We start from the raw sequence: 16498 nt of genomic DNA on the forward strand, positions 1-16498 counted from the left end.
TTTGCAATAAAATTGATTATTTTAATGTAGAAAGTCAACTTATTTATTAAAATTGGTTTACAGGCATTACGAACACACAACTGGCATTTACAAACAAAACATCAAGACTCTTGGGTATTGTCTATACTTAAGTTCAGATTTTAAAATGTAATAAACTATATTACAGAAGTTATTGGAAAGCAAGATCATTTAGATAAACTGGACAGGCCTTTAGAAAATATTCTAGTTCAAAAATGTTTTTTTTTTTTTTTTTGCTTCTAGTGGCTTTATCCCGGTTATAATCCTAGGATTTTCACAAGCAAGTTTTAAATCAATGTCTACACTGGAGACTGTGGAATGTAATGTTTCCAGTCTGACTTTCTTGGCAACTGTACAAATCTGGTACATTGCTGGAAATGGCTTCTTGTAAATCAGGCGTCCCAAAAGAGAATAGGGAACACTCATCACTGGAGAGGTCCGTACAGAAGTCGCCTCCTTGACAGCCTGAAAGAGAGTTATAATGAAATAATACTTTTTAAAAATTTATTACATAATCTGAAATGAACAGCATTGCAGTCAGAGGTGTCATGTCCATTCAATTCGAGGAGCATTTTTCAGATTAGGCGGCTGTAGAACCTGTCGCAGTAGGTCTTACTAATAATGTGAGAGCAAAGTGTGTTTTTCTACATGTTTATATTCTCATTTAATGTCTGAATTGTGAGCGCACACACACACACCACTCTTTAAATCATTTGGGTCATTCCAACTGGATAGCGCTGTGTGGTATTGGCCGCTCACCAGTGCAGCTGGTGGAGTCAAGCAGAGATACTGTCGTTAGCAGAAATGTGAGGATGCACAACGATCATCAGCTCACGACATGACAACAGTATGACTTCTTAATAAAAGTGTCAATTACTCATCGTTCAAACATATGGAATGTTTCGTTTGTAAAACGTCTTTAGCATAAGGGAATCTGAGACAGTAGCCTCGAACAGAAAGCACCGACAAGACCGTTCGATCAAAAAAGGTTTTAATACAACCGGAGTGAAGATTTTTTTTGTTTTTACTCGCCTTCATAAATTGTTATGGATAACGTTTACATTTTAGATGACCGTGTCATGGACCCATATATGCATGACCCCTCTGACTGCAGTGAATGTAAGGGCCTTTACCTTGGAGAGACTGAATCACTTTGATCCCAGGGTCTCATTGGTGACCTGGCTATAGATTAAAAAAAAGATAATTAAATGTATAGTGCAGTCTGAATATCCCCTATAAATGTAAGAATGACCATAAGACTGAAACTTAAATTTCTTTTAAATGTGTTTATAGCCATTAACATCTCACAAGTGAAGTTAGATCAGGAACTGCTAAGACTGTTCATGGGAACGACTGCAATGGGCTCCGAGCCCGCTACATACAGTAGATGTACTCCCTTCTTTAAAACATTTGCACTGTATAATTTTTTTCCCTTGGCTAAGAGTCTCATCACCGTACTGTGCTTGAAATCTTCAGTAAATGTATATCGTGTTCACACCATTTACAAGAAATGTCATCCCAAGTCCCAGTTTGACTTGAACACCCCTTGTACATTACACTCAAAATGGCAATTAGAATTATCAGAGCATCACCAGGAGGCATGTACACGTTTTGGAGTTCATGAAATTATTGAATGCTTTGAATCGTGATTGTTTAAGACCATTTTTATTTGTTCATTACTTTTATTCCCCTATAAAGGAGTTATTATTTATAAAACCTATTTGGTTCATTCAACATGCATAAACACACAGTCAAATTAAAAATCACTCTTAAATTACATAAAGAGTCAATGCGCCAGAGCTAACGAACCAATGTGTAACGTCCAGTTACTTACTGCCTGCATACGCTTCAGAGACGTAATATTTCTCACCTTCAGCACTACATCTCAGTGAATCTCTCTGTAAGAAGGTGAGAAATGAAAACGGGTTATTCCAAAAGCCAACGAAAGGCAACGCATGAATTACATGTCATGTCTTACCCAAGATGGACCAGGAGAGTAGTGTTGTGTTTGCAGGTCCAGTCTGGAGCCTGGTCCTTTCCCATTGCTTCCTGATGTACTTTTTCGATGCTGTCTAATGGCTGTGAGGAATCCTGGGCTTGGACACTGCAAGAGAAGAGCTCTGTTCCAGGTGTATTTGTCCTCATTGGACTCCACTCTTGTGGTATTGACAAAGGTGTTTGCCTGGTGCTGCTGCTTCGGCCAGAATTGGGTGGTTCGGCGTGGAGAACAGCTCTCACGGAAACGCTTGAAGCGCAAGGACTCCGTTACCTCTGGCTCACGATGTCGCTTCTTTAGTCTGCTCCGTACAGGTGTCAAAGACAGTGCGGACATGCTCGTAGAGGACGGGGTAGGACTGAGCCCTGAGCGCCTCTTGCACAGGTGACAGGAAGATGTAGGATTGGTGCTGCAACAGATAAAATGATGATACAGACTCATGAACTCGGCGTCAATCTGCCTGCTCGGGATCTGGGAGACGGAAGAGGACGGGGAATAGCAGCTGTGCAAGGATAGCCGACGCTTCAGGTGTTTGGTGGAAGTTTCCTGAAGGGGTGGGATTTGCTGGCATGGAGACGGATAAGGTCTCAGACGGTGGGACTTCTCGGAGGTATGAATCGCAGGCGACACTCGTTTGGGATAGGACAAAGAGGTTTGCTGGTCGTGTTCCTGGCTAATTCTGGCCTTTAGAGGACTCCTTAGTTGAGAAAGAAAACCTGGTTTCTGTAGAAAATTGTTGTTTTCCCTGTGCAGACCTGAGTGATAGAAAGATGGTGAGGAATGAACATTCTTGCCTCCTTGGCTTGCAAAAGAAGACATTCTGGCCAGTTTTAATGGTGACCAGGTTGGGCCAAAGACGGAAGAAGCTGGAAGCCCAGGAGATCTTGGCAAAGGGACAGGTTCAACAATGTAGGTCTGGTTGAGATCTGGTGATGGAGAACATGGGGAGGAGGAAGCAGAAGACGGCGGCGTCGAAAGGTCCAGCACACGTACAGGTTGATATGGAGACTCACTTTTTGAGGGTCGGCCTGTCCACCAGGACACATTTTCCACTCCCGCCCTTTTCTCCGCATCATCTCTTCTTGGTGAATAAAAACAAGCCGTGGAAACGACAGAAGCATTACTGATACCCTTCATTGGGGAAAAGTCCCGTGTGCTTTTGTGAGGTGGAGATCCCTGATACTTAAACTTGCGTCTCTGATCGTTTATGATGTTATCATGGGGGGGTTTTGAGGCCGCGAACAAGCTCTCTCTTTTCTTCTTCAAGTCACGATTGTGGTGCTGTGCTTGGGATGACTGCCAGCGCTTGCGATGGTATCTGCGCAAGATGGCACTAGCCGCATCGGTCGTGTGCTGACGTCGATACGCCTCGCCAATCTGGTTCAGCATGCTTGGATAGATGTCTAACAGAGTACTACCGTTGCTGTTTAGTGTTCTTTCCAAATCCGGGTCGTCTTCCTCGGGCTGAGACAGCTCGCCCCACAAGCAGCTACGAGAGCTGAATGATTTCAGAGAGAGATGAGATGTCTCCGAACCACACCCTGCATTTGAAACGACATATAGTGTAAGGGGTGTATTTAAGGGGTTTGTTTTATTTAATAAAGTATTAGATATATGCAATAATAATAGCATGGAATGACGAGTCCTTACACAGGCTGCTGTTGCTGTTCTCCACCTGGTGGGAATGGTTCATTGTTACATCCATCTGATATGACAAAATTATAAAAGACATAAGTTTTTTTATTTACTAATTATTCAGATCTCTCATCTAAAAACCACTCGCCTAAAAATGCACGTGTCAACAAATTTATCTGTAAGGAATAATGAGTAATCTGATACTTATTACAAGTATATAAATAAACAAACTCTTCACCAGGGATGAAGAGAGAGATGAACTTACATCTTGATCCAAAAGACTCTGGTCTTCCTGAGGATTATCCAAGTCTAAAAGATAAAACGTAAGGCATGATGTGGATTCTTCAATTGCAGAACTATTCATTCTAAGAATAAAACTGCCAAACGAAATGTTTCTTACCCTGCACTGGAATCTCTTTGACATTGTTCTGTAAAAGCAATGAGCAGACGTAAAAAAGCTTATAAGGATACGTCACTATTGTTCTCTGGTGCAGCTGTCTCACAAAGCATTGTGATCTTGTGAAAGTTACTCTGACCCAGATTAGACCAGGGCTGTAAAAGTTAAATGTGTCCAGCATACCAGCTAGGGAGGAGAATCACCAGGGATCACTTGATATGATATTATCACAATACCCATGTGCTGATTCCATTTGTATTGGGATTCTGTATATCACAATTTTATGATATTAAATATAATATAAAACTTATGATAAATGTGATATGAAAAAATATGATTTTTTATATTTTGTTACAATTCTAAACAATCTTCCAGCTCCTCCCGTCGAGGAGCTGCTACAGTGGACCATCTGATCTGAACACAACTTGACACAGGTTTTATTTTATGCCAGGTGGACACAACCCTCCCATGTTTCTAACCGCCTTGGGATCAGCACGGCATGCAGTGTCTGGGTAGTACGGGGTGTGGCAACCACCTCAGAGCCCCAAATCAACAACCTTGTTCAGAGAGCATGATTGGATTATAGAGAAACTGCAACACTTTTTTAATTAAGAAGCCAGATTTTATGCTTAATTATTTGTTTTTCCAGTGTATTATATGACTTGTGTGACATTTTATATCACCGTCTATATAAAAATCAGTTAATCAGAAGTTTGTCAGCAAAAGGATAGGAAACAATGTAAATGCAGATATTCTGATTAAGCCACCCAAAAATATTACCAATATTATCAACACTATAATCATATTTTTGCTTATAAAAATAATTAAAACATTTAGTCATGTTAGACACTCTCGGTGTGTGTGTTCTTATTCCACCTCAATCCCCGAACTTAACTCACATAATTGCCATCCACCATCTCTAAGATTGAATTAAGAATTATCATCTATTGCTGCTACTTTGCTTTTCCTTGTTTTATAAGTTATTTAAGACATATTCGCCTTGAAATAGTCATTTTGATTATCTTGATTAACTTCAAGCTAACTTTAAAAGCTGATAGCTAAATAAGAGCTATTGAGTCAATGTGGCTTTTTTAAACATGATTAACAGTTTCAAATCATCGATAGATGAATCCATTATCAAAATATTTGTTAGTTTATTGACAAGATATGAATTATGACCCTCACACTTAAAAATAAATAAATAAATTAAATAAAAACTGGCCTAAAGTCATGTTATGTAATCAACCTTTTTTTTTTTTTCTTCCTTACCCTTAATTGTTCCAACTCCTCTTCTGCTTCGGTGCTGTACAAAGGCACAGTACCTGTAAAAAATATATATATTTAAAAACCGAGTTACGGATACACACATATTCCTCCTTCTGTACCAAATGTTCTGAAACGTTTTATACCCAGACCCAACTAATATTGGTTTCATTATTATTAATATTGGTTAGAACAAAGAACCACTTATATCAGGTGCTTAGGGACGGATTATCATGACCAACTAAAACTCTGTGACCACCATCTTTTAAAAATGGATTCAATAGGCAATGTGCACACATTCACATTCTAGTAATGATAAAGCCAGGAGAACTGCTCGCCATTGTTGTTATGCTTACTGCTCCTTTTTTTTTGTTGTTGCTGTTGCCACCATTGCTGGGAAAGTAAATCTGAACATGAACATATACAGCGACGTAATGATGTGACACTCTAGCTAATGGGAAAGCCAGTTCTTAGGATGTTCGCAGACGCAGATGTAGGCTGAAGGGGGTTTGGGTTTCCATCAGATCACCGCAGGGCTCTTTTCGTCGAGTAAAATGTTTAACTTTCGTCCAGTTATAAAGTTAAGATGAACCCATTTTGGTCACGGGGGCCAAAATCCTGCTCAAAATGTCATCCAATAACATTATTTACTATTTACAGCAGATGGAAAAATAATTATTCTAAACATCAGTGCACAAATATAATAAAGATCTGATGAAGTATTATAAAGTGATTGATGTCCCACCTTCTGTAGATGTGATGGTCATTGTTTTAAGACAGACTTCAGGTCCTGCATCACCTAAACTTGCGTACTGAAAGAGATTATTAATGTTCATTACATTAAAGAGTCAGTCTTGTTAAATGATCTAAGCTCAGTTAGCAGCTAACGTGTGTTTAGCATTATGTTTGTTAGCTAAATGTGGTTAAACACCAGAGCTAGCCGACTTCAGCCAGAACAAAGCTCCTCACCTTTTTAAAAATCCGCTCCATGGTGTTTCTAAACGTCTCGTCATTTTTCTTGAACTGATCTGAAATATACTGTTGATTCACAGACGACCTGCCGCGATGCTGCTCCATTTCCCCGGATTAAAAACCACTGAAATCTGATGAAATGAGTGATTCTTGTTCAACCCGGTTTAACACAACGGACTACAGATTCATCAGTTAATCCGTAACAGTTTTCAAATTTCCCCCGGCGCGCGCTGATTGGCGGGTTCGAGGAAACGTCATCAGTGAGCGACGCCATTTCTTGCTGCTCTGGACCGAGCCCGAGCGCTTTTTTTATGTTGTGTTTAACGTTAAAAACCAGACCGCTTTATTTATAAATCAGATGAATCGAGTAATCGCGAAGACTTTGCACGCCATGGTGCACGAGGCTGCGGCTAATCACCGCGCGAAAACCGCCGTCGTTTTCGACCCCGGCGCGGCGCGCGCGACCTGTCTGACCTATAGAGACCTCGTAGCTCTAGGAAACGAGCTGTGCAGCAATCTGCACGGAGCATTGGAAGAGGACGGGAACAGGCACGTCATCGGTGTGTTCTGTGACGTCAACCTCTTACTCCCGGTCTGGATCTTTGGGTACGTTCGTCTGCTGATCGTTACACCCATTAAATGCGTCTCCTCCATGAATTCTAGTCAATTTCCAGCTTGACTTTTCCAGGTTTCCCTGTTCACACAAAACATGGGTTGCCAAATTTGGACTGGAACATCTCCAGTGTCCTTGTACACATCCCTGACCTCAACCCCACTCAACACCACCTGAGTGATCCAGAACACTGACAGCACCCCAGACCAACCCGGCTAACTTCAGTAATCCTTAAATGATCTCTAATTCCCACAGCCATGCTCCAAAATCCAGAATAGTGGAGGGAATTATAACAGCATAAATAAAAGAAAGGTCTTGTCTGTACATTGGTCAGAACTCTTGATCTCAATGATATCTTTATGTTTCATACATTGGAGAAACCAGTCACAGAAAATTTTCTGTTTGTCTGTCCAGAGTGTCATGCAAAACTGGCCGGACAGAATTAAATTACATTTTTGCAATACTTAGATATCTGTCTGATATATATAGGAGCAGGTATACAGAATCATTATATTTTGACTGTTTTTAATATTTTAATAATATTTTCTGAAATAACAGCACTAAAGTGGTATAAGTAAAATTTAAGTTGTTTTAAGACAAAACTAATCCCTCTCTGGACGTGTATTTGACTGAAGATGAAAGAAGGCTTTGTACAATTTCCTAATATTTAGCCACCCATCTAGTAGAAACCTATACCATATAATGTTGTCACACCAAACAAAATTTTGTGAAATTACAAAAGAAAAAAAATTAAGGGGTTCATCTTTGTTGCAGATGGACATGAGCTTTAATCTAAAATAATAATATCACTGATAACATTAAAGCTGATCAGCTTGTTTTTAGCTTTGTCTTTTTAACTATTTCTACCTTTTTTTCTACTATTTTCAATTTTTTTTTCTATCAATGACAAGTCATATATAATGGACATATGAATGAGTGTGATGGATCAGGTGTTCACAATTTTTTCCTATCTAACGCAGCACATTCACTACATTCTTCTTTGTTTAACGGCGGTTGGAATCCAGTTGGTCGTCTTACCACCAACTGTAGGTTACGTTCTCCCTCATATTCCAGACAAGCCTGACTTAAAATGTTTAATGCTCCCTACCCTGATCTTGTCTTGAACTCTTCATCTGCTTTATCTGGTACTTCCATACACACGTTCCACGCGTAGGTGAAGTTCTATATCTATAGAGGTATATCACCTCTAGACCACTCTCTCCACAGCCTCCCTGTACTTTAAAGTCGAATTTCCTGTCCAGTCTTCCTCAGGAACCAACTTAAAATTCTTCCGTCTGTGATCAGTGATTCCCCATCTTAAAATCTCTTAACATTCTTTTTACTCTCTCTAGTTCTTGGAGCTGTGCCATCATATCTAGCCTCTATATTATTTTGCATGCATTTCTATACTGTAGACATAGGGCATTATTACTGTACATCATTGTCTCACAAAATCACAATCTCTTCACTGGTCTCCCAGTGTCCTGCAGGTGCCCGCTGCCTATGTTCCTCTGGACCCAGTCTCTCCACCTCTGTTCACCATAAGAATAATGGACAGATGCCATTTGAAGTTCGGCTTGATACAGAGCACCCTGCTGCAGGTATTTAGTCTCTTTTAGAACAACTAGACCTTTGTTTAATCCTCTTAAAACAACTAAAAGGGAAAATAACAGGAAAGGTGTTAGGGGGGTATGAAGGCAGATAACCTTGGTGGTGTCAGTGTTCACGATTCAAGTGGCCTCAAAAAGGGACAATTTCTAGATATCCATGAGACTTCTTTACATCACCGCAACTCATTGACTTGTAGTGAAATAGCTGGACAACAGTTAATAGTGTTAAGCGATTTATTTTTAATTTTTTTTATAACATTTAATATGGATACCAGTGGCATGCTGTGGTGGCGTAGTGGTGAGCACCATGGCCTCCCACGTCAAGGGTCAAGGGTCCGACTCCTGCCTTGTGTGTTTGTGTGTGTGTGTGTGTGTGTGTGGACTTTGCGTGTTTTCGCGTGGCTTGGTGGGTTGGTCAGATTTTACTTTTAATTGTGACATTTTTCTTCTATTTTCCCTTTTTTTGGTCCAGCAATTCCAGAGCGCCTTTTCTGGTTTACTGTCAACGGAAGTATTGGCAACCTGGTCAGCTCTTAATCTTACTTTAGTAAAGCTTCACAAAAATGTGCTGATGTCACCTGAAGGAAGCAGCGCAGAGCAGGAGAGACCGCGTCCCAGCGCTAATGGTCCTGGGAAGGAACGAGACGCTCAAGAGTTAGCATACATCTTGCACACATCTGGAACGACAGGGCTTCCTAAAATCGTAAAAGTTCCACACAAGTGTATAGTACCTAATATAGTACATCTCAGGTAAGGTTACAGCTCAGTGATTTATACTTTTATACCACCAAGACAATGTTCATCGAAAAAGCTTATGTACAGTAGAATGAATGATTGTCTGAATGATGGTCTCTTCAGCTCCTTATTCCAGATGACCGCAGAGGATGTTGTGTTCCTGGCATCACCGTTAACCTTTGACCCTTCAGTGGTAGACATGTTTTTGGCGCTGTCCTCTGGAGCTTGTCTCCTGATGGTTCCCTCTGCTGTGAGAAGGATGCCCAACAGACTGGTTAATGTGCTGTTCAGACGAAACGCCACCACTGTGTTACAGGTAAACATCTGTAAGGGAGGTAAATATCAGTTTCGGAGAGATCCTGATGCCTGGTTCAGCTGACGTCGGAGGAAGACGGAGACGGCATAGAAGCACTTTTTATCCACCAGTCGATATCCAGACACATCTGATACAGTTTAATAGAATGTAGAAGTTAAAGCACAATTTTATTCTTTCACAAAAAATCACCTGCAGAGTAAATATAGTGAAAAAGAATAACAACCACTCAGCACTCCTCGTCACAGGATCCAAGGTTTTCTCTGATCTCCTCATAATATTATAATGTTATAACATTTCGTTGGTACTCGTATCGGACTGATGCTTTCTTCCACTTCCCCTCCTCTTTCTTCTTCTGCTTCATGTTCTCTGTCTTTTCCTTCTCCTCCTTCATTTCCTCCCTATAATTCTTCTTATTGCCTTTCTCCATCTTCTCCTTCCTTCCCTTCCCATTCTTGTCTTTCTCATCCTTCTCTTTCTAATTTTTTTTCTTCCCCCTTTTCTCATCTTTCTTCTTCTTGTTTCCCCTCTCTTCCTGATTCATTTTCTGCTTTCTCTCTATCTTCGTCTTGTAATCCTTCTTCTTCTTTTTCATCTTCTCAGTCTTACTCTCCATTTCATCCTTCTCCTTTTCCCCCTTTCCTTATTTTAATTTTCCTTCTAATTCTTCTCCTCCTTCAGCTCCATCTCCTCCTAATTCTACTTCTTCTCTTTCTTAAATTGATGTTGATCTTTGTTTTCTTCTCTTTTCTCCCTCTCCTTCTCTTCCTAATCTCATCATTCTTTTTCTCTTCCTCTGAAATTGGGTATCAGATCTTTTCCTTTTATTATGGTTATTATAGTTTTTTTTCCCGTTATTATAACTACTTTTCAATTGTATTTATTCCGAACAAATCATACAGTAATGTAAAAATGTCTTTAAACTGAATATATTTGATTAGTTTCACATTTTGTTCCTGTTCATCAATTGTCATAATCGCAAAAAAAATAACATCAGCAGTAATATTTGAAGCTTTATTTAAATAGCTTTATCAAGTATCATTAATTTTAATATTTATGCAAGAGACAGAGAGAATACTCTCAATCCTGGATGAGTTTACTGGATTAAATCCCCACGTTGTCGTGTTTTGTCCCTCAGGCCACCCCGACCCTCCTGAGACGCTTCGGTGGACGCGTCCTGCGGGAACAGATACTCAGTACAGGCTCCTCGCTGAGGGTGCTGGCTCTGGGAGGAGAGGTCTGTCCATCACTGTTTCTCCTGAAGAGCTGGAGACAAGCCGGTAACAAGACACAGATTTATAATCTCTACGGCACCACTGAGGTTTCATGCTGGGCTTGTTGCTATAAACTGCCAGACAATCTCCTCTCCTCAGACCATATGTGAGTGATGTGGATCGCTGATACTTACTGAGATTTTAATGGTTTCTATAGTATAGTCGTATTTTAAGGTTTTGAGGCTAAAACCGTATTTGCTGAAGTGCATTGTGATGATGTGTCCTGTCTGAAAGGGACAATGGGTCTGTGCCTTTGGGGGATCCGCTCATGGACACTGTTGTGGAAGTGAGAGATGAGAATGGACGCCTGGTCACTGAAGGAGAGGGACAGGTCTTCATAGGTAATGACAATACTTAATAATATTAATAATATGGTGGTGAGTCCAAATCATCTGCACAACATCTGTTCTTCGCACTGTGCAGGTGTGAATGTGTTACATCAGGTTATTCATAACTGTGGACAAAATGTGGCTTTTCTTTACTCTAAGGAAGGTGAAAGTTTCTTAAAGAGAGCCATTACTGGTGGCGAGACATGGATTCATCACTACGAGACTGAGTGTAAACGTCTGGAACTGGAACATCTCTGACCAAGAAAAAATTCAAAAGTCAATCCACCTGATTATTCACCCTGAAAGCAGCCCTACGAGCACAAAGATTCACTTCTGATGAAGAAGTGAAGACAGTGGTGCATTTGTGGCTCACTAAGTAAAAAAAAACAAACAATAAATTCTACAGACTGAGTGCGGATAATTTTTGACTTACCCGCGTAGTAATAGGAATAATAATAATAGGGTCATAATGAAAAGGTACAAGGCTTTGGTCTTTATAACACTGTTGGGACTGTGTTGTTTAAGAGACTCGATGAACCGTGTTGTAGGTGGTCGGGAGAGGGTGTGCTCCGTAGACGATGAGAAGACCATGACTGCTGCCGAAGGAGTGATGCGCGCTACAGGAGACTGGGTCATGGTGCACAACTCTTACCTCTATTATTTGGGTAGGAAGGACCGGCTGGTGAAACGGCATGGTCAGATGCTACACCTGGATGCCTTACAACATGTGAGTCCCGTTTTCCTTATGCCTCTTACCCGAGCTGATGATATGGAGAACATATCAGTAGAGGATGCTGCATCGGTCTGTCTTCTGATCGTGTTTGTTCTGTCTGATCATTCCAGGCCTTGGAAAGCTTGCCTCAGGTGGAAGCCGCCACAGTGGGTCTGCATGAGAGCAACAGATTGGTGGCTTTTGTAGTGCCCGCGATTAACACGTCTCCTGAACACAGTGACCAGCCCGCAAGCAACACCACATTTTCTTCTAAAACTCTGGAGATGGAAGTGCTTCGAGGACTGTCTCAGGTAGTGCCCAGTCACAGCATTCCAGATACTGTGCTACTGGTCCCAGCACTGCCGCTCACTAATCACGGTACGATGCACATCTTCTTCCCGTCACACCAAAAGAATCCCTAGTGCATGGAGCACATTTATTTGTAGTTGTCATGGATTTGTTCCCTTGTTTAAGTAATGATTAATAACTTCAGCCCAATAATCTCTCTCTCTCTCTCTCTCTCTCTCTGATTGACACATTTTCACTTGTGAAACAGGTAAAGTGGCCATGGAGAAGCTGATGAGGATGTATGAGAGACGGAGAGAGGTTAGCGATAAGCACGTTGGCGCTGGAGACTTGGAGACGGTTCGAGAAACACTTCAGGCACTATGGAAGGTTTGGGGATTATTACTTATGTAATGTTGGAAAAAATCATGCATTTGTATTCCATGTACATAAAAGCATGTGTGTATGTATATATGAGAGAGAGGGAGAGGGGGAGCATTAGAAATAATATACAGATGTGTTTCCTGTACAGGTGGTTGTATCCTCAGCTTGTAAACCTGGACGATTATTTTGCAGCTAGTGTGTTTTTCATGTCCTGGTTAAAATTCACAAGATGTTGATGATTGTTTTGATTACACAGAATGACATACATAAATACATTCAGGTTACCCCTAAAGTATGTGTGTGTGGGTGTGTGTGTGTGTTGTAGGAGTGTCTAGGTCTTTGTGATGACGCGGTTGTCGCAGACGACGCACATTTCATGTTAAGCGGCGGGGATTCCCTACAAGCCCTGCGCCTCTTTGATTGCATCACTGTTACTATGGAAACAGCTCCTGCTGGCCTCCTGGAGGTTATTCTAGACGGCTCTTTTTCAGATCTCCTGAAACACATCACAGCAACTCAGCAACATTTTATCCAGGCCACAGGCAAACTGAAAAGGCAACCTGGAGATTCGGCATCCGTTGTTCCGTCTAAAAGGCACCACACAGACGCTGAGTCAAACTCGGACACTGAGAAGATTTCACCCTCTGGGGTTTCCTCGGAAAGAGGCAGTATGGGGTTTGTAGTTGTTCGTAGAGCTGGAGATGTTGTATTTGGGGATTCTTTTCCAAACAGGGAGCAGAGAGCCAATAACAGTATGGACAGGATACAAGAGAATAATCAGAGTGCAGAACGCAACAAAGACAAAAGTCAGGACTGTAACGCAGGACGTGGTGTTTCCCCACAACCAGGCCTTAGAAAGGACAGCCCATCCCTGAGCCTGCGCGTCTGTTGGAGTTCTGACACGGGCAGGTGTGTGGATGCTTCGCCCGTCTTGCTGGTCGATCCTAAGCGAGCCACCGTGTTTATAGGCTCTCACTCGCACAGACTGCAGGCTCTGGATCTGAGCAGCGGGGAGGTGCTGTGGGAACGTGTGCTGGGGGACCGCCTGGAATCTTCGGCTGCTGTTTCGAAATGTGGAACCCTAATGGCATTAGGTGTGTGGTTAGAAATTACTAATGCATTTTTAGTGAAGAGTGCGTCTTAAGTATGTGTTGTTGTCTTTAGACAGACTAGGAGGGTTAAGCAAACCTTAAGATCTGATGGACTTCCAACAGACATGCTGGTTGTGCATAAATACCTCCTGCAACTGTTGCTAGTCCAATGTCGAACCTCTGTCCTCAGGGTGTTATGATGGACAGGTGTATTTTTTGAGCGTGGACTCGGGGGAGACGTGCTGGACGTTTAAGACGGGAGACACAGTCAAGAGTTCTCCTGCTGTTGACCCTCAGACTGGACTGGTTATCATCGGTTCCCACGATGGACATGTCTACGCATTAGAACCGCTGGTAAACACTGATGTCATTGTCAGCTCATTACAGTATGTTGAACATGAGCGTTCGTAAATACTGACCATTTAAACATCATGTGTGTGAATATTGATGAAATACAAACTCTTTTCAAAAGGTTTTCTGTGTATGGCATATATGCAGACATGGTCATGTGTGTGATGGATGTGTGTGTGTGTTTCAGGTGAAGCATTGTGTGTGGAAGTACTACTGTGGGGGTGGTGCGGTGTTTTCCTCTCCCTGCGTTCACTCCTCTCCCAGGCGGCTTTACTCAGCCACACTAAGAGGACAGCTCCACTGCCTCAGTCCGGTGAGGGTTCCACCTTCTTTTTTTATGCCCCTGTGGATGGTGAGATTTATGAGCTTTATAACTTATGTAGCTCTGTACACAAGAACATATATAATGCAGGCATACTGTAGTTTAGTTTGAATTATAGATGAATTAACTTGTACACCACAAGAGGGCATACTTGCAATTCTAGTAGTCTTCTTTTTTTTCCCTATAGCGCTTTATTCTGTATACGGGGTCTCGAGGGGCCTGGAACCTATCCCAATGATTTAATCGATTAATAATTGTACTGTGTTGGAGGAAAATGTGTGAAAGCGAAATAATTGTTTTGTTTGTCAGTTTCCGGTTCAGATTAATTTCACAGATTTATTATTATTTTATATAGTAAGGTTTTGTCCCAAATATTAAATGGGGGGAAAAAAAGTGGAAAAACTTCCAACCGCTTGGATCTTCTGCAAATAATCATGAGTTTATTTAAAAAAAAAATTTAACAGCATTATTTACACCCATTCCAATGCATCCTTTTTAGATGCAACCGTTGATTAGTCTATCCATGCAGAGCTGTACTATCCATAGACATGAAGCTTAAACTCATTTTATTGTTCTATTAGGACAGCGGTGAAGTCTCGTGGACATACTCGACTGATGTTCCATTTTTCTCCTCTCCTTCCTGTTTGGACTCCTGCGTCTGCATCGGCTCAGTGAACGGACACATCAGTGCATTGAGCCATGATGGCGATGTGGTAAGTGAAGGTACCGATGTGGTAAAGTAAAGGCTTTTATATGGATTCTATTAATTCTTAGTATTTATACAAACTTTAATCCAGCGTTTATAGGATTTTGCTTTTGACTTCCTTTTTTATTTATATTTGACTTCATACATTTCTTTAGTTATGGAGGTTCCTCACCGATGGCCCTGTCTTCTCATCGCCGTGCCTAGCCTCATTTCCACCCGATCACAGAACAAGACCTGGAGGCCTGACCTCACTATCTCCAGCTTTTCAAGCTGTTTTTTGCGGCTCACATGATCGCTCAGTATACTGCATCGATCCTGCAAACGGGTCATTAATCTGGCGCTTCCAAACCACAGGCAAGGTGTATTCCAGTCCTTTTGTTTTTGATGGTACTCCCTGGGGCGAAAAGACCCTGGTAGCTGTAGCGTCAACTGATGGAACCCTGTGGATTCTGGATGGAGATCAGGGAACAGTGAAATCCTCTTTTTCCTTACCTGGAGAACTTTTCTCCTCTCCTGTCGTGTGGGGTCACACTATAGTGCTGGGATGCCGGAATGACAATGTGTACTGCTTGGAGTTGACTAGCAGGAAGGAATAAGTAAAGGATCTCTATGATGATCTATAAGGGTTCAAGTCAAACCGGTACTTTTGATTATAAGAGTAAAACTTCTTTTATTTCTCTATATAATCTCCTGCAACACTAACGCACTCATCTCAGCGTTTCACTAGTGCTTGGATAACATCACGGTAGAAAGTTTTCCCAGCATGCCAGAGCCATGATTGGATTGCCTGCTTCGTGTCCGAAACACTGGCCTCCCAGGAACTCATTTAACGGCCAAACATGTGGAACCAAACAACCAACTCGAACGTGGAATTCGAACGTGGAAGTCTCCTGTGAATGTCAATCAGTTTTATGCCTTCATTCACCAGAAATTTCGGTTTGACTTGAAGACCCTTTAGAAAATGTTCTTTCTGGTTTAATGTGTAAATAGTTATAGAAAATGTATATACAAATTTCCAGAATAACAATTAATAACAGAATTAAATTATTATTACGTTAATATATTATTTTTGAAATATTCCTAGAAAGATTTTAAACCAAAAACAGCTCAAAAAACAATACGCAATACGTTGAACATCTGTCTTTAATGTTTTTTGTTTTTCTTAGAATGTTCATTGAAGTAACTTTTGTATTAATGGAAAAATGACTTCTCATGTGTATTTAAAAAGGAAAAAAGTAATTACCAACAAACCGCTTTTTTATTTCAATGTTACATACAACACTGTTTTGACGCTACACGATTGCACACGACCAAATTAAAAACAAAGCGACAGAACTTTGTCAGGGATCTTTAAAGGAACACAGTGCAGTTCAGTCCACTTCTGTACATTGATACCTACGTACATTACATTACATACATACATACAAAAAAATATTACGTTACGTAAAGGAGGTTGGTGTTTTGCTAGGAGATCGAGGCTTTCTATTAGTTC

General features: G+C 41.1%; 2 protein-coding genes across 5 annotated transcripts; one reads left to right on the forward strand and one right to left on the reverse strand.

Moving 5' to 3' along the window:
* Positions 1-12: 12 nt before the first annotated feature.
* Positions 13-6417, reverse strand: si:dkeyp-117h8.4 (uncharacterized protein LOC572032 homolog). Of its 3 annotated transcripts, none has more exons than XM_053488483.1 (10): positions 6279-6417; positions 6055-6121; positions 5316-5368; positions 4050-4077; positions 3915-3958; positions 3665-3689; positions 1997-3555; positions 1853-1916; positions 1152-1200; positions 13-483 (listed from the first exon to the last, which is right to left on the reverse strand). In XM_053488483.1, exons 1-10 carry the CDS (start codon positions 6384-6386, stop codon positions 444-446), a joined length of 2037 nt encoding a protein of 678 aa, XP_053344458.1. In that variant the 5' UTR covers positions 6387-6417; the 3' UTR covers positions 13-443. The 3 variants fall into 3 exon arrangements, with proteins under 3 accessions (XP_053344458.1, XP_053344459.1, XP_053344457.1); XM_053488484.1 differs by having other exon boundaries at positions 1889-1916; positions 3665-3719; XM_053488482.1 differs by having other exon boundaries at positions 3665-3719.
* A 65-nt stretch (positions 6418-6482) lies between these two features.
* On the forward strand, positions 6483-16422 carry aasdh (aminoadipate-semialdehyde dehydrogenase). 2 transcript variants are annotated; one of them, XR_008356559.1, is made up of 14 exons: positions 6483-6887; positions 8375-8495; positions 8977-9254; positions 9363-9555; positions 10691-10932; positions 11061-11167; positions 11704-11882; positions 11999-12245; positions 12424-12542; positions 12862-13630; positions 13818-13981; positions 14166-14291; positions 14887-15013; positions 15162-15177. XR_008356559.1 is itself a non-coding variant. In XM_053488479.1 (14 exons), the coding sequence occupies exons 1-14, from the start codon at positions 6640-6642 to the stop codon at positions 15600-15602; spliced, it is 3366 nt and encodes a 1121-aa protein (XP_053344454.1). In that variant the 5' UTR covers positions 6496-6639; the 3' UTR covers positions 15603-16422. The 2 variants fall into 2 exon arrangements, 1 of the variants encoding a protein (XP_053344454.1); XM_053488479.1 differs by having other exon boundaries at positions 6496-6887; positions 14882-15013; positions 15162-16422.
* Positions 16423-16498: the final 76 nt, after the last annotated feature.

Source organism: Clarias gariepinus, chromosome 27, assembly GCF_024256425.1.
Source record: "Clarias gariepinus isolate MV-2021 ecotype Netherlands chromosome 27, CGAR_prim_01v2, whole genome shotgun sequence".
Classification (NCBI taxonomy): Eukaryota; Metazoa; Chordata; class Actinopteri; order Siluriformes; family Clariidae; genus Clarias; species Clarias gariepinus.